Source organism: Amblyomma mixtum, chromosome 1, assembly GCF_055824585.1.
Source record: "Amblyomma mixtum isolate Tamu chromosome 1, ASM5582458v1, whole genome shotgun sequence".
NCBI classification, from domain to species: Eukaryota; Metazoa; Arthropoda; class Arachnida; order Ixodida; family Ixodidae; genus Amblyomma; species Amblyomma mixtum.
The window spans coordinates 69,137,141-69,158,141 of NC_143012.1; the positions used below are offsets into that span (position 1 = coordinate 69,137,141).

General features: G+C 48.1%; 1 protein-coding gene and 1 pseudogene across 2 annotated transcripts; one reads left to right on the top strand and one right to left on the bottom strand.

The window, feature by feature from the left end:
* Positions 1–1,824: 1,824 nt before the first annotated feature.
* On the top strand, positions 1,825–4,346 carry LOC149366657 (endothelin-converting enzyme 1-like; annotated as a pseudogene).
* A 7,229-nt stretch (positions 4,347–11,575) lies between these two features.
* On the bottom strand, positions 11,576–20,949 carry snRNP-U1-C (small ribonucleoprotein particle U1 subunit C). 2 transcript variants are annotated; one of them, XM_089564910.1, is made up of 6 exons: positions 20,716–20,949; positions 20,227–20,269; positions 19,705–19,813; positions 18,130–18,222; positions 16,295–16,432; positions 11,576–11,827 (listed from the first exon to the last, which is right to left on the bottom strand). In XM_089564910.1, exons 1-6 carry the CDS (start codon positions 20,721–20,723, stop codon positions 11,724–11,726), a joined length of 495 nt encoding a protein of 164 aa, XP_089421036.1. In that variant the 5' UTR covers positions 20,724–20,949; the 3' UTR covers positions 11,576–11,723. The 2 variants fall into 2 exon arrangements, with proteins under 2 accessions (XP_089421036.1, XP_089420990.1); XM_089564864.1 differs by having other exon boundaries at positions 20,227–20,272.
* Between the last annotated feature and the right edge of the window lie 52 nt (positions 20,950–21,001).

Genomic DNA, 21,001 nt, shown 5'->3' on the forward strand with positions numbered 1-21,001 from the left:
AATTTCGGGTCTTGTCGACTGCCGGTAGCAAGCATGGAAGAATTCAGCTCGGCTTTCGGCTGCTCTAACGCCGTTCCGGACGTAACGCGGACAAAGCGCGTAACGCGTTCAAGCTTTGCGCTATTGCTGCTTACATCGCTGACATTCACCGCAAATGGATCGTCGTCGCCGATCCTGCATGAACACAAACTATATACTGATCTATATATTTTGAAGCGAAAACTTCACTACGGGGCCTCGGGCTTCAATCGCGGCCCGTGTAAATTTGACCTTTAGCTGAGTTAGAGGTCAAACCCTGAAAGATAGAAAAAGAAATTGAATCAACATCCATGACTGGGAGTCGAACCCGCGGCTGCGCTAGAGCACTCACTAGGCTATCGCCGCAGCCAACACGCCTCGTGTTAAACTGCACCACACTCTCGCGCTGTGCATTGGAGAGCGTCGTCTTCATCAACTTCCGTCTGCTCTGTCCCGCGGCACTGCCTGCTCAACGTTTTCTTACGTAGCACAAATCCGTGCTTTCGCTCCGATTCGAATGTAGTAAACATTCTGTGTAGTTTTTACGCCTACTTCTTTGATCAAGTCAGGGACGCCTTGGCAGCCAAACGTGCCACACCTACAGACGCCAATCCAGTCAGCGGCTTTCTCTCGGACCTTGCTGCCTATGGTAGACAGAGTGTCCTTATATGGGCAGTGTACGTGAGGCGAGGCTTCATATGCCACTTAGAGGTTACCAATGCCCTCTTTCCGACTAGCAGCCCTATGACCTGGAACTGAATCCTTAGAACATTTCATCCTCTCCTGCCGGCGGTTTGCACGGCAGAGGATTAAGTTTTTGCAAATCTCCCTCGCTCGATTAGGGCTGCCGATTATTATTCCCGTCCTCCTCTCCTTCGACGCAACCGTCAACATGTCCTTAATCTAGTGTGCGAGCTTCTTCACAAGTCCCCAGCAGTGCTTGATCTTCGAGGGGGACAACTCCTTGCTTGATGCAGAAAGAAAGAGTCCGGCACTGGCCAGTGACCACCACGACCTCCTCTATGGTGACCACATGCCAGTGCCGGGCTCTTACTTCCTGCATCAAGCAAGGAGTTATTTTTCACAAGTACGTTATCGACACCGGGAGATTTTTGCGGTAACACTTCTTTGCATTTACTTTTCCGTCTGAAGTTAGTCTAAAGTTATTCAATTATTATTACTAGATTTTAATTAATTTAATTTATGCCTCGTCATTTTCTTCCCTCTGTCTTTATTCCAATCACCTGAAATTCTCTCAAAATTCGTCATTCGTTTTCCCAGATTCCTCACTTCATATTTATGAACCGTTTGAGATATATAAGCCTGGGTGAATTTTGTTTAAGAAAAAGAGAAGAAAATAATTTTTCTCCTGTGAGGATCTGCATCTAACTCAGGCCAATTCCCCCACCGTCGTTATGTGAAAGCGCTTCAGAACCTCTCCTGTATTCATTAGTCTCTCCCTCTCATCTCCTCAGTTCAGAGGCAAGAACTACTATTACTTCATCTCACGGATTCTCTTCTTACCCATCCCCCAACCATGGCCACAGGCCTCACTCTGCCTTAATAAAAGCTTATTCATTCATTCATTTAAGAACGGTAAATGGACCAGGAAGAAGAGATGTAGGAGAGGGGAGCTCCACCTGGGCTTGGAACCCAGCATTCCCGGATCCGGTGTCCCTCCATACTCGTACCACTTCCAGTACACCAGAAAAGAAGAAGGCAGAAGGTCTCGAGACCAGATCGCGTGCCGCACGTTCATTTCGCTAGTGAAGAAGAAGGGCGTCCTGCGAACAGGCAGCAAGCGACATGAAAGGCTCCTCAAGGAAAAGCATCGTCTCTCCTATTTTGGCGCCACTGTCCCCAGCCACGGCGTCGCGAGCGTCAAGACTGCCGTCTCCAGCCGTGGCCGCCACCCAGCGACCGAACACAACTGGCGCCACAAATGTCCTCTCACCCGCCTCCCCGGCAGTTGCGCGGACGCGTCCACAGGCCGCCCCGACACCTCGCCAGCCGCCTTCCGTGAAGACGCACCCGCGGCAGCTCATGTCTCCATCAGGTGCCGGCGGCCAGATTCCTTTGTCGCCCCCTGCTCTGGACTTGTCGTTGTACTCTGCCGCAAACACGGCACATATCGAACGATACTCGATTCCTGCAGTCACCACAGGCAAGAGAGGGCGAAGCCTTTTACTGGGTATCTTCCCCGACACCGAGCATGGCAGGTCACGGCACTACATTTGCCTTATTGCCACTTGCACAGCAGGAATCTTCATGCTACTACTCCTGGTCGAATCTACCTCGAGTGCCTACTTCCAACACTGCGACAACCCGGCCAGCTGCTTCGACCTGGACAACGAACTTCAGCGGAGCAGACTTGTAGACGTCGACCCATGCCTCAACATGTTCGGCCATGTTTGCGGTCGCTGGACGAGCATGTACCCCGGCCAACTAAATCAGTTCGAACTCCTCAACCAACGGCTGAGCATGTCCTTGCTCGAAAACGTCGACCGGGTGTCCATCGGCTCCGAGAGTGCAACTGACAAGGTGGGCGCCGCTCTGTCTGCCTGCATGAGAGTAGCCGAAGACGGGGTGGACGACATCAGCACGATTCGAGAGGTACTGAACCGCCATGGACTACATTTACCCGCACAAGATGCCCGTCCAAGCCGCGATGTGTTTCGAACCCTCGTCGGCTTGACTCTGCAAGACTTTTTGGGCGTTTTCTTTCAGCTCAAGCCCTCGCCCTACTTGGAAACGGACGACAGGTTCGTTTTTGAACTCAGATACGCCGAGACAATGCACAGGTATGTGATCAATGAGAAGTCCATGGAGCACTGCATTCGCTCATACGACCCAGAGTTAGAAGACGTGAGGTCCTTGGTAGTGACACTTACCAACGTGGAGAATGACGTGAAAATTGTGACTATGCTATACCCCCCTGGTGAACCGGAGCAGGGGTACCTTAAGATACAGGAAATTGAGAAAGCTTATTACGAATCTGCTGGCCATGAAGCTATAATTAAAACTCAGTGGTGGGTCGACGACATTAATGAGAACGTCCCTAAGCAGTCGGCCATAAATCCGAAGTCAAAAATTCTCTTGATTCACAAACACGCTCTATTTCTGACCAATGCTGTGTTAAGAGCGTACACATCCAGAAGCTTGCCCCTGCAAAGCTATATTGCTTGGAAAGTCATCAAGTACCTCTCGCACGCAGCGTCGAGCAGGATGGTTCACTGTCACTTTGCTTCGATCGAAGCACCCATGACGCACACATTCCCCATTGACCTCAGTCGCTGCATAGAATACGCAAGACAAGTCATACCCTATGGCCTTCTTAGTCTACAGCTCAAGAATATCCTTGGAGATGAGACAATAAACTACGCGAACGTTGTCACCAACCATATCAGGAAGCAGATAGAAATGTCGTACAATACCTCCATGTTGGACCCGGATTCAGTAAAAAGCATTGTGCGGCGGCTCCGTTCCATTCACCAGATCATCGGAACAGCTTCGAAACTTCGAACTGACGCAGCGCTCAACGCTTACTACAAACATATTCCCAAGTACGACGCGGATTTAACATTCGTCAAGTGGCTGGTCCAGGCCCTCCGCGCGGAAGTGGCCCACAAGAAGCAGTTCCTGCATCCATCTCCGGACATCGGGGCTTCTATTAACAGGGACGACTGGGAGCCCACGATCATTACGGCGGGTGCCTTCTACGTCATTCTGTACCACCTTATCTACTTGCCCGGCAGCATACTGATGTCGCCATTCCTGGTACGAAACGCTCCCAATTCGTACAACTACGGTTCCATCGGCAAGGTCATCGGCCATGAGCTGTCGCACGCGTTCGAGCTGAGGTTCCTGGATGTGACCACTCGCGAGGATGCGCAGGCCTTCTACACACCTCGCTTCAGGAAGTTGCTGGAGGGGCAGCTAGACTGTCTCATACTGCAGGCGAACAAGATGACCGAGAGCGCCATTGCGGGGAACAACTCCGTCAGCGAGACGTACGCCGACAGCGCGGGGGTCGAGGCAGCGTACCTGGCATACTCTACGCTGCCGCAAACTGATCGACAGGTGGGGATTGGCCCCTACACAGCCGACCAGGCCTTCTTCGCAGGCACCTGTTACATGTTCTGCGAAGCCGAACGACCGCTTACGGAGAGTAGCATCTACCTACCGCACCGCGTCCGGTGCAACCAGCCCTGCATCAACACCGAGGAGTTCGCGGACGCCTACCACTGCACAAAGGGCTCGGCCATGTTCCCGGGAAGTCGATGCGACATCCACCACCACAGCTAATGAACCCCTCAGAGGATCGCTAGTATATAATAAAGCGGTGTTTCTGTTAGTCATCGTCGTACATGATGAGAATTGTGTCGGAAGTCACCTGTTTTCGATAAGGGACACTGGGAGTAACTTGATGATTGGTTTCTGAGGAAACGAAATGGTTTCGGTTCATGGCGACTGAGGCTAAGATCGAGGGACGCCATAGTGAAGGGCTCCGGAAATTTCGACCACCTGGGGTCCTTTAACGTGTAGTGACATCGCACAGTACATGGGCCTCTAGAATTTCGCCTCCATCAAAATTCGGCTTCCACGGCCGGTATCGAACCCGCGTCTTTTGGGTCAGCAGCCGAGCGCTGTAACCACTGAGCCACAGCGGCCGTGAAAGAGTTAACATGCACCGAAATCGCACAGCACAGCCCCCATCGAAACGCGACCAGATAAGAACCCGGGAACTCCGGTGCTTCTCAGAAACCACTGGGCCACAGCGGGTCACGAGAGTCTTTGGCCAATGACGCAGCCGATAAGTCCTCAAAGTTTGGGCAGTATTCTTCGGCGTAAAGGGGCTCTCAAGAAAGTTACGCTATGCCAGGCATGTTAAAAGGCGCCACTCCACAAATACCCTCAAGCAATTTTTTTAAATGCGCTTTGAAGAACCAGAACGACATGTAGCCAAAGCCTGATTATGAGTGTCTGGGCATCTTTCCCTCTCCTCTCGTCACTTTTTGCACGCTCAAAGGTAGGCGCCCCTCCGCCGCCCCCACCGCCAGCGCGCACGGGAAATCCCGGGAGGCAGAGCTCCTGGACTCGCAGGTGGTGGTGAAAAACTTTTTTAATTCTCAGAGAGAGTTTGGGGATCAGAAGATCCCGCTGCATGGTCGGTATCCTCAGTCCGGGACGCCGCACGACGAGGCCCCGTCTCGCGCCCGATTTACTAGAGCCCTTTGGGACTCTGTGGAGCAGTTGAGGAGGGCAGTCTCCCATGCCTCTCGGGTGGGGTTGGGGGAAGGTGAGGATTCTGATTACATGCCCACACCATGTGAAAGATATCGCAGATCTCTCCACAGTGCGGGCAGCGCCCATCTGTGTTCGGATCAAAGTGTTTAGCTTATGGGGTTTAAAATTGGGGAGATAAATACCTTCTCCCCGTTTAACCGCGGCTGACACAGTTTAAAAATCGCCCAGACCCCACCCCGTGGTCGCGAGCGCTACCGAGCGCTCGCCGACCACGGCGGGCCTTGCTCTGCGGGAACAAAGGAATGGCACACTGGCTGACACAAACAAGGCATTTATTGCTATAACAATAACGCCAGCTAGTAACAAAATACACTGAGGAATCGAGGATGTCCGACTCACCAGCACGGTTACGAGCGAAGGTTCGCCCACGGTAGGGCAGAGGGAAAAACTCCGAGGCCGGACGGGACGAGCTGAGGGGAACATGTTTCCACACAAGGTCGCCCGCCGGCGAAGAGCGGTACGCGAAACGTCCGCGTCCTTTCCCAGTCCCAAGGAGAAGAGACCCGTCTGTCCCCTGCGCGCGCACAGCAAAACGCCATCCGTGGCGCTGGTGTCGCTGCTTTACCCTACTGATGACCACGACAGGTACCTAAGTCGTCTTCAAACGATTTGACGCTGCAGCGATTCAGGCCAGCCGGAGCCCCGGAGAGCGATCAGTGGCCTTCCCAAAACTCGCCTCCGGTGTAACGCTCTCTGGGTACATTTGGCTTCATCGAGCCGGGAAGCGCGACGGCCCGTCGCGCTCAACCCGGCGCTAATCTCACCCGCTTTCGCCGCAAGCGCACACGATATCGTTGCAGTGCTTAGACGGGATTCTGACTTAGAGGCGTTCAGTCGTGGTTGGTTGGTTTATAGGGTTTAACGTCCCAAAGCGACTAAGGCTGTGAGAGACGCCGTAGTGGAGGGCTGCGGAAATTTCGACCACCTGGGGTTCTTTAACGTGCACTGACATCGCACAGTACACGGGCCTCTAGAATTTCTCCTCCAAAGAAATTCAGCCGCCGCGGCCGGGATCGAACCCGCATCTTTCGGGCCAGCAGCCGAGCACCATAACCGCTCAGCCACCGCGGCGGGGTTCGTTCAGTCGTAATCCCACGGATGGTAGCTTCGCACCACTGGTCTCTCGACCAAGCACGTGAACCACGTGAATCTGCGGTTCCTCTCGTACTGAGCAGAATTACTATCGCAACGACCAGTCATCAGTAGGGTAAAACTAACCGTTCTCGATTTTGGATCGGCAGCAGCGAGAGCTATTGCAACTCCATCTGCTCACGCTGAATTTGGACCCCGAAAAGATAGCCCATCGACATTCAATCCCCGGTGGACTACGGCAGCCGTACAGAAACCTGCGGGCGACGGCCCTGTAATGTCCACGTAGCAGACTCCCTTTTTAGATCCACATTGCCTCTCAAGCGCGCGAACCCGCGCTTGTCGTCTGACTTCATGTGAAGTCATGTCCATGTTTCGCAGGAGCAGAGCGACCAAGAGCATGTGGCGCCACAGCACCAGGATGTTCTCCGTCCCCTCTGGTATGCATGTGTGTTGGATGTGTAAGCGGCTTAGCAGGCGGCGACCAGGAGCCGTCTGTGAGAGCTGCGTGTATTGGTTCACGAGGTGAGCCTCAGGAGCTACGCGGTTTATTGGCTGCAGCCATGGTAGCTACCCAGGCAGCACAGGCAATTGGGCCAATATTGGACACATATTGGCAAAGGCCGGTTCTACAAAGGACCAGCGTGAAATCATCCATTTGCAACATTGGGCAGAATACCTGCGCTGCTTGGGTATATAGAGGCTAGTAAGGTTTTATAGTAACTACCCGACATCTGAAAGAATCTTAACCAATAGCCACCTCTGAACCGGCATACGCAGGAGCATGCGAGCATGAAAAAGTCGCAGGAAGGCACTCGCCAACTTTTTGCGCGAGACTGCGGGTACTCTGCCGCATTTAGAGGTGTGTTAGTATTTGGCTCAGGTGTTCACGACAACACAATGCAGTGATTGAGCAAGTTGATGTGTTTTCTTCAGAAGGCTTTTCAGAGCCCCTTTGAAACTGAGCCCGGGAGCCTGGTGCAGCATTCTGGGCTACATTCAGGTGTTATGCACCTTCGGCTTGCCAAGAGGTACGATTTCCCGGTTTGTTGGCCAGTTACGTCTTTTTTTCTCTGTGCCTAAAATGGTTGTAGACTTGCAACTTCCTGTAAATAAAACTTTGCTCCGTATTCCCTTCATGAACTGTTACTGTATTGTTGCAAACTGTCTCTGACGGGCCATTTCTGGTGCCACAAAGCCGTCAAGTTGTCAAGAATTTCACACCGATACGTGCCGCCCAGATTGTTATCGGCGTGATAAGTGACGTCAGCAGGGGCTCTACAAAAAGCACCTGCATGAGTGCAGCCAGCAAGCATCCTTGCTGCCTGCCCCGTAAGTCCTAAGCAGCCTTCTTATTTCTTCGTTTTCTGCGACCTGATCTTCACCCAAAGTGATATGAGCTTCACTGGTGCTGCTTGCATTACTATGCCACCTTACCATACCTAGGGTATCAGATGACACTTCAACTGACTTTGCAAGCATTGCTGCGAAGTTTTTTTGTTCACTTCATTCAAAACAACACAACATCATGGTAAAGGTCATTTTCATAATATCAGGGCAGGGTTACCAATTTGATACAGGCGCTTCACAGTCTTGCAACGTTACATGCGTGAACACAATTTTAGATCATGGCCAAGCATCTTCTTTATCTCCATGCATAAGCAAACATCACCTATTTTATGAAATGCTCAGTCGGCACGGGTCATAGCAATTTTTTGGTTGGTTGGTTTATTGGGGTTTAAAGGGACACTGAGGAGAAATTGAAGTTCGCTTGTATCGACAGAATACCAGCTCCTGATTACAAAAACGCCACTCATACTGACAACAAAGCTCTTGTAACGTAGAAAAGAGCAAGAACCAAAATACAGGTATCGCCGCCACAGGCCAAACTCGCAAGTACAAGCGTCATGACGTCATATAACAAAACAGTGTTGCTAGAACCAATGGTTCTAGCAACGCTAGGACACGAGAAGCACAAATCACTGAGGCGCAGCCAATGCATGCGCAAATCTCCTTGACGTCGCCAGATGGCGCCACGTGCCGGGCAGCTACGCGCTCGCCTGAAGCATCGGGACCAATCAGCGCCTGCTCGCCGGCGTTAGGCGGGCTCCCGGTATTCCGCTAGCGGTATCAAGGTACACGGTATGCTAAAGGTGTCTATTTGCGAGAACTTCGTTGACGACTTCGAGAACGAGATCCATCGTAACGCTCGCAAAACGCCGGTGCAAACGTAAGCGAAGCGACTGTAGCGACGGCCGCAAGAGCCGATAGATGCCTTCAACGTGCGGCCGGCGGTAGCTTTCTTTTCGGCTGCTGCTAGGCCGCACTGCTAGCCTCAGAAATCACGGAGTCTGCATCACGTCATGTCACGTCATGTTTCACGTCACTTAGTCCTCTGTCGTCATAGCCGAATCCCAAGTTTGAATCACAGCGGCGGGAAAAACCTTTTCAACTTCGAATCCAAATTTCATAGAAATAAATGCATTTTTCGCTGCCGGCCAAGTGGCAACAAAGCCATAACATGCCGAACTATCGGATTTTGCTATAAAAAATATATTAATAGTGCTCTCCTCAGTGTCCCTTTAACGTCCCAAAGCGACTCAGGCTATGAGAGACGCCGTAGTGATGGGCTCCGGAAATTTCGACCACCTGGAGTTCTTTAACGTGCACTGACATCGCACAGCACACGAGCCTCTAGAATTTTGCCTTCATCGAAATTCAGCCGCCGCGGCCGGGATTGAACCCGCGTCTTTCGGGTCAGCAGCCGAGCGCCGTAACCACTGAGCCAACGCGGCGGGCAGCAATTTTTGGAGGGTGTGAAATAAATAGGGCGCGCCAACTAAACTCTGATATAATGGAATGGCAGCGCCTACAATACGGATACTACGCCCGCAGTCCCAACAAGATATTGCAACAATTTCACAATCTGTTACTTCCTACAGTTAGAGCTCATAGGTTATGAGCACTATGCTTATCATTGGAGGCTCAGGATAGCACCCATGACAAAGCAAGAGCGCACACAGAACTAGAATGCACATGGATTACTGAACAGTGCAACTACTGTGCATCAAGTGTTATGCATGCATGCAAATCATGCCTTTCTTTTAAGCACCTAGTGCTGATGACATAGGCCAAAACAAAAAACACTATTTTGAGCTTGTGGAGCTCAAGCGTGGGTGTTCAATTTCACAACTAATCAATGGACTGGGAGCTACAGGCTTCGAGTACCACTGCATTGTGCTCATATCTTAATATGCCTTTGTATTTGAGGGTCGAAAAGGGCGTTTGACTAGCTGCCCTTTGCAATGAAGTAGCAGCTCAACAGTACCATGTCACCACTTCGCAATGTGGTTGGTTGGTTGGCCTCAAGTAGAATAGCACATACCCACTACGGGGGAGTGGCCAAGACACAGGCGGTGAACTGATGGAATGATTAGGAGCTTTAGAGGAAAAGGAGTATTAATAGGGTATAGGCTGACAGATTGGACGACGCAACGAAAGGGGTCCTGTTAGCTGGGAGATCGAAGATGGGACGACGGCTTTGTGTGCAAATTTGAATGCAACATATGGAATGGTTCAATTTTGTATTGACTGAAAGAGAGGCAAAAAAAAATAAATTAAAAAAATAATAAAATATAAAATAATAATAATAAATGAACTGTTTGATAATCAGAAAAATGAAAAGAAATAGAAAAAAATAAAATAAAAATAAACAAATAAAATTAATATTAGCATGGGAGTCGCTGTGTTTCTAGAAGAAATTTTTGAACTGCACAGCGCGCATTCCTGTTGCTTCGTCCAAGCGAAGTAGCGCCAAAGGAAAGAACAACCTCAGTGGTCACAGGCAGACCCAGCTGGTGAAACGGAATTTCTAATAGGCGCCTCCTCAAAGAAGAGAATCGGCGGCAGAACAGCAGGTAGTGATCCACTGTCTCAGGCTCGGCACAAAATGGGCACAGTGGAGAAACCGCCAGACCAGATCTGTGAAGGTAGAAATTTAGCAGAGGAACTCGGCATCGCAAATGCGTGAAAGAGACCTCCAGTCTGCGCGAACTCCAGTCTTTGCTACTCCAAGGGTGCAGAAGGTGCCGATATTCGGGAGATGAAGTAAGCGCCGAGGCTGAAAATTCCTGAAATATTGTGTAACTGCGAAACCTCACGGCAGCTGCATATGCGCAGGTTGGCAGGACAGCAATTATTGGGCCACAGAGAGAGGCCCTTGCTAATGAATCAGCAACCTCATTTAACTGAATGCCCACGTGACGCGGTACCCAAAGCAACCTCACCGAATTTAGATGGAGCGGGATCAGCTGCTTAAAGAGGCCTAATGCCCGACACTCAGAGGGTGATGATAATGAAAAGCAAATAGATAGAGAGTCCGTCATAACCATGACTTGGGAAACGGCAGGATCTAATTTACGTAAGGCTAGAATGACAGCTAATAATTCGGCCAGATAAATTGGAGTGTAGTCAGGGAGACGGAGAGAAAAGGACCATCCCAATGCAGGTGAAAAAATGCCCACACCTGATCGCAATGTGATCTGCACACACTCTCGCGCTGTGCATTGCACGCCATCGTCTTCATCAACTTCCAGCTGCGATGCGAACTGATCGGATCAGCTTAACCTCGATCAGAGCTTAAGCTGAGTCTAATATTGTCGGGAGACGTTATGAGCAAAACCATGCTAAACACATGCATTGACACATTTAGTACTCGGTTTAATAAGTTAAAACACTGCAAACTTTTTTGACTAGTGACCACATGTGACGGTCGCTTTTCGACCAAGTCGCACAAACGCTATGACTCGCAGATGTGAAAGCACCTCTAAAGTCCATTAGAGGCGGTTTGTGGTTTTATGGTTCAACGTCCCAAAGCGACTCGGGCTATGAGGGACGCCGTAGTGATGGGCTCCGGAAATTTCGACCACCTGGGGTTCTGACATCACACTGACATCACACAGTGCACTGACATCACACAGTACACGGGCCTCTAGAATTTCGCCCCCATCGAAATTCGACCGTCGCAGCCGGGATCGAACCCGCGTCTTTCAAGTCAGCAGCTGAGCACCGTAACCACTGAGCCACCGCGGTGTTGTGAGATGGAGCATAAATGTCTGGCACGTGCTATAACAGACCTACAGTAGCAAATTGAGTGCCATGGTCACAATCAAAACCACCTTTTAATATCAAACGATGACTCCCTTGCAGGGCCCCTGGAGCACAGTAGTTGCTGATGAGGTGACACAGTCTCTGGTATGTACAAATGGATTGGAGTGAAGCGCTCTGAAGCAACCTATGGCAGGAGCAAATCATTTCTTTGGGTTTCCCGCTACTAGAGGGGGTCGCATGGGGCCCGGCCCCGGCCCCATGGGTCCCATCATGGGGCCCATTGGCCCCATCGGGGGCCTCATGCCTGCAAGGAGAGAAGTACACTGTCAAATCTTGCACAAATTAATGGCATGTATGACAAAGGAAAGGTGTTAAGGGGGGTCGTTATAGGTTACCGAAGCTGCCACTTCAGAAACAGGAATACACACTTTTCTTCTCATTTCTGAAGCGACAACTGCAAAACTCTAACTGAAGTTCTATGATAGGCAGGATGATAATTTTGCCCTTATTGCATCCTTGGTGTCAAGAGAACCCAATGGCATGCATTTCAGTGAGTTTCCAGCAGCAAATTTTCTTCAAAACTTTCCCCACAATACTTGCATAAAAATTGCACAAGTGCTCAAGGAATTTTTTTACACGAAATTAAATAACACATCTATATCAGCACAAAAAAATTCATGTGGCCTGAAGATTTCATTACTATGTCTAGATTAGTAAAATTTTCTTTTCAAGACCAGGGTCCCCCCTTAACCAGTAATTTGTTCACTTTCACACAGAAACTGAAGCCTATCCCAGATGGAAAAGAAGCACGCGCAAACCATGAAAAGCCGCTCAATGTAAAAAAAAGATGGCCTAAAGAAATTCCACTAGAACTCAACAATAATTTCCTGGGCTGAGCTCAACGCAGGATGCAACTTAAGGGGGGATGTGGGGATCAGATCGCAAAAATCGCGAGAAAAGTCAATTTTTGAAAAATGCGCTTTTTGGCATATCCAACACTGTTTCTATGCTGTGCTGAAATATTTCACCCAAAGATAAACTTTAAGTGCTCCAAATAAATATATTTGTCGGCATCTACACATAGACAGTGTGTGCTAGCTTAGAACTTTCAGGCTTGTTTTCTCAAAAGTTTGTTTTGAGCTTAATACCTTGCTTGTGGAAAGCCTAGCACAGCAATGGGTGCATGAATTTTTACCCCATTTGTTTTGGCATGGTCACTGAAATGTGGTCTGCGTCAAGACAGTCTCACATTTACCATTTAGGCTCGCATGTTTTTATTACATGGTAATTAGAGCACGATACAATCTAAACATAAAGAAGGTGCATATTGTGTCTGCTCTGAGCAGAGAAATTTTTAAAAGAAATTAAGAGAGTCTTGATTTACACCACACTTCTTAGTAAATATTAAAAGCATTCACAGACCTGTAGCCAGTTTTTTTGCCATGCTATGCTTTCCACAAGCAAGCAACTTGGGGACAACACATAAACAATGATAAAAAGGAAACTACTACAGCTGTTATTGTGAAACTTTATATCTGATTGTTTGATGCTTATTTAAGCCAGTGTGCTGAATTTCATCACTCTAAATGGAAAAATAGAAAAGTTTCCTTCGATCCCCTCATCACCCCTTAAATAAAATGAATATGCTGAGTGAAGGGTAGAAGCTGCACAATGACAGTACTATGGTTAGTACACAGATGGCTACACAAAAATGGTCATTTCCCTTCAAGATATACATTGAAATTGTGATATTAACAAGCAAAAAGAATGTTTTGCTCAACTTTGCTAATGCATTCAACAGAGCCTGCTTGAGGAGCTTTCCAAGTTGAACTTGCATACAAACATCCTTGCATGGGCTAAGAAATTCCTGCTGCATTAGTCTGAGCACTTTTAATTAACAATGCACTCCCAGTCAACTTGGGTCGTCCATGGGGCTTCAGTCTCAGTCCCCTACTCCGAATTTAGAATAACGACATCATCCAGCATACATCTCGATGTATATCTACTTGATCGCTAATGACTGCATCCTTTGTCAGTCAGCGAATAGCCGTTCTGACCAAGATACCACCCAGGACGACCTAAACAACACGCAACAATTGTGCATGCAGTGGCTGCTGACACCCAGCTCTAACAAAAGCAAGTTATGCGTTTTCCTCTATGGCGTAATGCCTTTTCAACACAACACACAGTTCTAACGCTTTCCCTGATCTCGAACAAGCGTTCACATGTCGCAATTCATCCTGGCATTTCCATTTGAATAACGTAATACCATCTGGAAATAAAATGCCAAGGATCCCAAAACAACCCCTGAGGGATGCCCCTCAGAATGTGAGACTACAGGTTGTACGAAGCGTGCGTCAGAAGCTTAACAGGAATGTGCTTCTGCCATCTAGAACTGTCGCAACGAATACTTCAGGGACACATTCAAAGCACATACAGAACACAGAGCAGCCAGATTTGTTCTTCGTACCCCCAAAACCTCAAAATACCTTATCGAAAATCAACAACCGCCCTGTATAATCTTCCTACCTGCTGCCTGAATGCCAGTCCTGCCTTGTTTCACAAGTTCTTTTATTCAGCACTCAGATAAGATTCATACATCTGTGTACCCTCACTACGCGTATCTCATAGCAATAGTTATCCACATCATGTTTCTTGTCCATGAGCCCACACTAATGCTTTCACCAAATTTTGTTCTTCCAAGCTACAACTGGCCAGAAACAGCTTTGCTGCAGCAAATCGTTGTCCCCATCAGATGTCCATTAAACTTTATGGATAACGAACAACTAGGCATCTTTCACTGCTCTGGAAATTGTCCTAATCTGTCACCCCTACCCTTATGTGACCATCTCAGCCTGCTCTGGAAATTGTCCTAATCTGTCACCCCTACCCTTATGTGACCATCTCAGCCTAAGATAAAGCACACGAGCTAAAATGTTGCTCTGAAATTCTTTTCCATTTCCTGCACCATTCTATAAATTGGTCTTTAAAGGTGCACTGAAGAGGAATCTGAACTCATCTTTCTACTGCGGGAACTCGATCTGCATGTTCCGAGCATCCTTAGAAACTCCCAATTATTGTCCTCTGCAGCCAATTTCTATAATTTAAATTGGATTAAACGCCCCGGTTCCTGCTTTCTGAACTTATCGCTGAAGGTTGGAGGAGCCAACTAATGCGTGGAGTGCCTTTCAGGCAGTCGCGCGGCGGCTTCATTTTCCCTTGTATTTTGTTTTTTAGCTTCCCGTGAATAAATAGATCCAGTCAGAGGCTACATAGCCGCAAGTATAAACGCGTGTAAGGGCCGCACCCGTGTATGGGCTGCACCCCGTTTTCCCGAAGGAAATGTTTAGAAAAAAATAAATCCGTGTAAGGGCCGCACCCGAACTTTCTATGACCCAGGCGGGAATAGCCTTCTAAATGCACGCGCCGTGGCCTCCGCGATCGTCTCCGGCTGCGAACAACGGTGCACTCGATCGCGGAGGCCGAGCACGCGCACAGGAGCTTCCAAAAACCGTCCATGGATGGCACCCGGGGCTGCAGTCATCATCATCATCGTCAGTTTTTTTTTTTTTTTTCCCGCTGCGACTTCCCGCTATCCAGATCGGCATTGGTATCGCCAGCTCCACCCTTTTGTGGCATGTTAGTGCGCTCACGCAGTTGTGCTGGTTGTGGCTTTCGGGTGCCGTCGCCGAGCGTTGCAGTTTTAGCACGATGGGCAAGCACCTTAACAGCTACATGGCTGGGAGCTAGTTCTCGAACGCGGTAAGCGTGCGGCGGACAGTGAATTTGACGCGGCCAAGAAGTGCGTCCGATGATGGTGCAACCAAAAGGGTGCACTGAGAAACACAAGCTGCAAAAAGCGCGCTTTCCGAGTCAAACCGTGCGAGTTTCCCAATCTGGAAGAAGAGCTGCTCAGCTAGGTGATGGAAGTGCGGACATGCTGCGCAGCTTCTTTTGGGATGAGCGTGCACCAGAGCACAGCACCAGTTCAAGAGTCGAAATACTCCGCGAGTGACGATTGAACTTGGAATAAATGCCGCCCATTCCCTGATTGGTGTGTTTTTACTTAAAAAAATTTTTTTTTCGTACATCGCGTGTATGGGCCGCACCCTGAAAATTGGCCCTCGGATTCGGAAAAAAAAGTGCGGCCCTTACACGCGTTTATACGGTAGTCCCACGGAAATAAAAATACGCATGGACTCTTTGCTTTCGCCGATCGCTACGTATCACTCTGCCGATGGCAGAGCAGCAAGCTGACATGGGACTAGCTGAAAGCCACTCCACGCGTTGGTCGACTCTTCCTACAGTCAGTGGAGAGTTAAAAAAAAAAGGCGGGAACTGAGATGTTTAACCCGATTTAAGTTAGGGAAATCGATCGCACAGGACAATAATTCAGTTTCTAAAGATGCTAGGAAAGTGTAGATCGAGTTCCCACGGTAAAAAGACGAGTTCAGATTCCTCTTTAGTGCACCTTTAATAGTGCTGTAGTGGCTACTTTACGCAGCTGAAGCAAAAAGCCTTGAGCCTGAGGACTTGTGACCGAGTGTACTTACGCTGATTAATTTAAACGGTGCCGACTGCCTTAAAGAAACTCTTGCAATAAACAGTTACCAGAAAACGTGGCCTTCCAGACGGCACACACTTGACTTTGATAAAATGCGTTTCAGGGTTTCCGTGACACAGCAATCGCCCTCTTCATGGCGAAAGTACATATAAACAGCGCTAAACGACAGGACTAGAAGAGGAGTAGACAAACAAGCCCTCTTCATACCTGGCATCATCATGTTGGGTGGCATGGGCCCCGGAGGCCCCATCATGGGCATGGGTCCCGGCATGGGTCCGGGCATGGGTCCTGGCATGGGGCCCATGTGCGGTGGACCCACCAGAGGCATCCGTGCAGGGGGACCCGCTGCGAGTGGGAAACAAACGGGTGCATACTGGCGCACTCTCCAAACGCCACAAAAAGGCCCGCTCAAAGTGATCGTGACTGTTTTTAACGGCACATAAGCGACTAAGGATATCATGTGCCAAATGCAAGGTTAGACGTGTCTATTTCGTGGAATAGAACGAAATAACTTTTTTTAAAATATCATAACTTGTCTATGACCTCTGATTTGTTAAAGGTGTTTTCTTCTTTTAAACATGCGTTAGACACTAGAATACATGAAACACGACGTGGTATTCACCTCCGACTGCTAAATGATTTATAATTAAACTCCTTCTCTTACCATGTTCGGTTTCATCAACTGAAAAACGGCCATGAAGTATAGTTTTAATGCACTACAACACTTAAACCAGCCTAATTCAAGAGCTAGAATGAAAACCAATGACGTATCAGCAGTTATATTGCAGCTTTTTTCATGCCTCATGTGACGTAAAGACCAACTACACATCACAGCCATCGTATGGTTGATGAAACTGAAAGCAAAACAGCATCAAGAAGATATTCAATTAAAAATTATTCAGCGGTCGTAGACGTGTACCACGGGCTGATCCATGCATACTGATCATTTGAAATAAGAAAACAAGCAACCAAAATTGTTGTCGCCAGTCCAGATATCTCCAGTACAGCACACTAAGAGCTTTCCCGTATCTCTCCAGTTAATCCTGCCCCTACCAGCTGCGACCACCTTAGCAGTGCTCAATGGCCTTCGAGTCGACAGACTATCAGTTCGAGGGCCTTCGAAATGCCAGTATGGCGGGGGCATTACACAGACACTCTCTTATGCAGGGGCAGTGATCCACGACCAGTGTTGCCAATTTAGCGAGTTTTTACACTATTTAGCGGTCGACAATCCTGTATTGCGGGAGGCGGATTTTTTAGCGGTTTTTACGCCTTGATGGCTGTTTCTTAAAATTCTAGCCTCTTCTGCGAGAAAATATCACCATGTCGCTGTGAGCGCATGACGTCACTGAGATGGCTACAGTGGCGAACATCGGAACACGCATTGAATCAATTTCTGCGGCACTTTTGAACGTAATCATCGAATCTGCCGGGCGAAATGGGGCCTGTGAAGTATGTGGAGCTGAACATTATCAAATGTAAACAGAGGAACAGGTTGTCAACAAAGATGACGAATGCCATCTTGGCTATTCGAGCCGGACTCTGGAGGCAGGGTAAATGCTGCTCAAAACTACGAACTGCCACCAAATGTTGTTCAAAAGATCGGCACCAAAACGATCGGTGTACGCTGGCAGCAGCGCTGGAAGCCCACCTGAGCCTGGCACCAGCGGAACGAGTGACAGTCGCTTACAGATGAAGCAGACATCTTTCTGTGATTGTACCTGCTGTCAGTCAGGACTCAGCAGTGTCTAGCCAGTACTTTACATTTTGTAAACTTTTCTAGAAAGTACTTTTTTGAACTTTGACGTGAAGTACGCAGTCTCTAGTCGATAAAAAAAGTATAGTCGATGGTCTTTAGCCGGAAAAAAAAGGCTGCTTTCTTTTCTTTTTATATTATTCGTTATATTTGTTTACAGACTGAATAAACTACAAAAATGAACTTTCTGGCACAAAAAATACATTTGGCGGTTTTTAGCGGGTTTTCTATTTCTGAGTTGGCAACACTGTCCACGACCAAGACAAGAAGGAGAGAGATGGCTCACGCTGCAATGCTGCGGGAGGTGGAATCATGGCGCCAGTCAGGGGCTTGGCCTGGAACTGGGAGGACTGGATCTTCCCTGCCTTGAATGCCGCCGCTAAAAAGAAAAAGCAAAGGACGCCAATGGCACACACAGCTTCAGATCACTAGGCACAAGTACAGAACAGGAAAGGTAGAGGTGAACACTTCACTTCATCCATCCTGAAATGTAACCGGAAGAACTGAAGTGCACGGAGACATGCAGACACTGCATGCAACTAGGCCTACCGAAGCAGAAAGAGCAGGCGGTTCCTAGCTGGGGCATTTAAACCCGTCCCGAAGCACTTTGGCGTAATCGAAACTTTTACCAGCGCTGCGACAGAAAACAGGGAACAAGAAGAAAGGGAAGGACAAGGGCTTGTTCCCTGTCCTTTCTCGCAGCGCTGGTAAAAGTTTCGAACACGAACCAACTAGCTCAAATTTCCGTGTTACTACTTTGACGCAAATTCACCAGTTCCTAAATACTGCAAAAGATGTGTTGTTTGGGTAACAAGTTAGCTCGGTAACTTGGTACCAAGCTTGGAAACAAGCTAGCTAGGTAACAAGTTAGCTGTCTAGGTAACAGTCGTCCTATGCTGATAAGATGAAGACGAGATGGGCAGATTGGACTATGTGCATTGTCCTGTCTGTCTCTCCTGTGTCCATCCTATGTTGTGCTAACTTGTTACTTAAGAACATGCACCAAGTTCAAGTGTGGTTTAGGGCACTTTGGAACAATTGGCCCAAGGGCAGAATTAGCATGATTCTAAGCAAAAAATTTGCAGCCACGACCACACTTGTTCTTTAACTGTAAAGATTCTGAGGAAGCTGTAGAGCTTTCCTCTGCAACCGTGTGGCTTCAATTATTCCCTTGAGTAGAGATGTTTGCGTGCATTAGAACGGAAGCTGTTCCAAAAGCCCTGTGTTCTATTCCAGCTAACTTCTTCAACTACTTCCTACTCATCATTATTATCTTCCGAGTGCATCTAGACATCACTGCACTGTCAACTTGCAATAATCAGAACTCAATAGGAACACAATAGGGAACTCAATAGGAACTGGAAATTTTTTGACTATGCAACTTTCAAATTAAGGAAAAGCTTTTTATTACGCTTAACATTGACGGAACCATACGATTAGTTCAAATTAATGGGATTCCACTGCAGTCCATCTTCACTGTATTTTTGTGCTCAAACAGAAAACTGCAAACACAACAAACACTGAGGCCTGTAAATGAAGTCACTAAATGCATTCCTGCATTAAATGGCATTGGCATCGTTTTAGATGGCAAAACAAGCATCACCGCAGACTACATAGGAGGCATTCTCAAGCTTTCTGACTGTAAGCAATATAAGCAATACCAAAGCTAAAGCTATAACTAGAGCGGTAGCAGAGACTGCCACGAACTTGGCTGTATGCTTGAGGACTGGAAATGTCCAAAGATGCCCCATGCTTCTAACATCAGTGTAATTGCGTCTAAAGGTGTCTGTTACATTTTTCTGGTTTGTCCCTTCCCTGGCTGACACTGCCGCCTTAAAGAGTTTGTGATACCAATACTCACTTGTGGCATCGATGAGGTTCTGGGCCTGTTCTTCCATCCACTTCTGGTAGTAGAACTTGACGTTTTCCTTGTGTTTGCGGCCATTGCAGTGGGTCTTGCGCACAGATGGCTGAACGACAGTTAGGGTATCAACAGTCAGCACACACACTACTGTAATCCGACATGTGTTCACTGCAAGTTTGAGACATTGGTTTAAGAGCATGACAAGGTTCGTGCACCGTGAAGCTAACGTGCAGTATCTTGTGAAATCAGAAATTAATCAAGCATTTTTAAGCATTCCGGAAGGCGATTGGCTTCACAGGCTACTGGAAAAACTGTTAGACTATAGGTAGATTTATGTTTAACGCATATAATAGACGTTAACTCAAGGCTTAAGCGCCGGCTTTAATTTCATGGTTCGCTTGGCGGCGATTAAATGTGAAAGTCCAAAAGCAACAAATCATCCTCCTCCAATCATTAAGAGAAGAGCAGGGAAAAATCGCGAGAAATCTAGTTTCGCGGCGATAAGAGGACATCACTTACGGAGTCGTGCGTCAAGTAGGTGTCACAGTAGTCGCAGTAGTACCTACAACATGTGAAAATGGGAGACAAGAACATAGAACGAGCGTATACAGGAGCGAACACGTTGAAACCACAATATCGTCGCCGAAACGTCGCGGAGTGCGGCCTATTCATGCAAAGTACACAGGAAAGACAATGAGCATATCCTTCGCTGCACTCAGATTTAATTTTTTTTTTTCAAGTTTGCCCATAACGTGCTCTTCAAATGAACTTCTGCCGTTCCACATTTCGGCTTACTCATTACATACCGGTGTTTACGTCCTTAGGCTTACGCTCACCATACCGCTAGCTGCAGCGGGGTTTTAAAGAGAACTCAAGCAATATCGCCTCCGCAGCAGTAACAGGATATTACAGCATTTCGTAACAAACAGCGCTCTTACGGTCTGGAAACAGAAAGAAATAGGCAGGGGTTAGTACTGTTATAAAGGCAAAAACTTGGTCAATGCTTACTTCGGCATCTTGACCGGCCAGACACGGGCTGACGACTAAGACGCTGTATGAATACGATCGGAACGTATTCTCCGCCCGAATGATTGAATCCCGACGGCACTATCACACCAAATCAGTTCCAGGTGAATCGCCTCACATAACAAAGAACAGTGAAGTTCTTTTAGCGGTTTGTTTTCAGCTAGCTAGAAGTGATACCGCTTGCGTACCGCACTAGTGAAATTAAATAACAAAAAAAAAAAACGAAAATGCGCGAGTGTACAGATGGAGTCTTTCTGTTCCCGCTAAT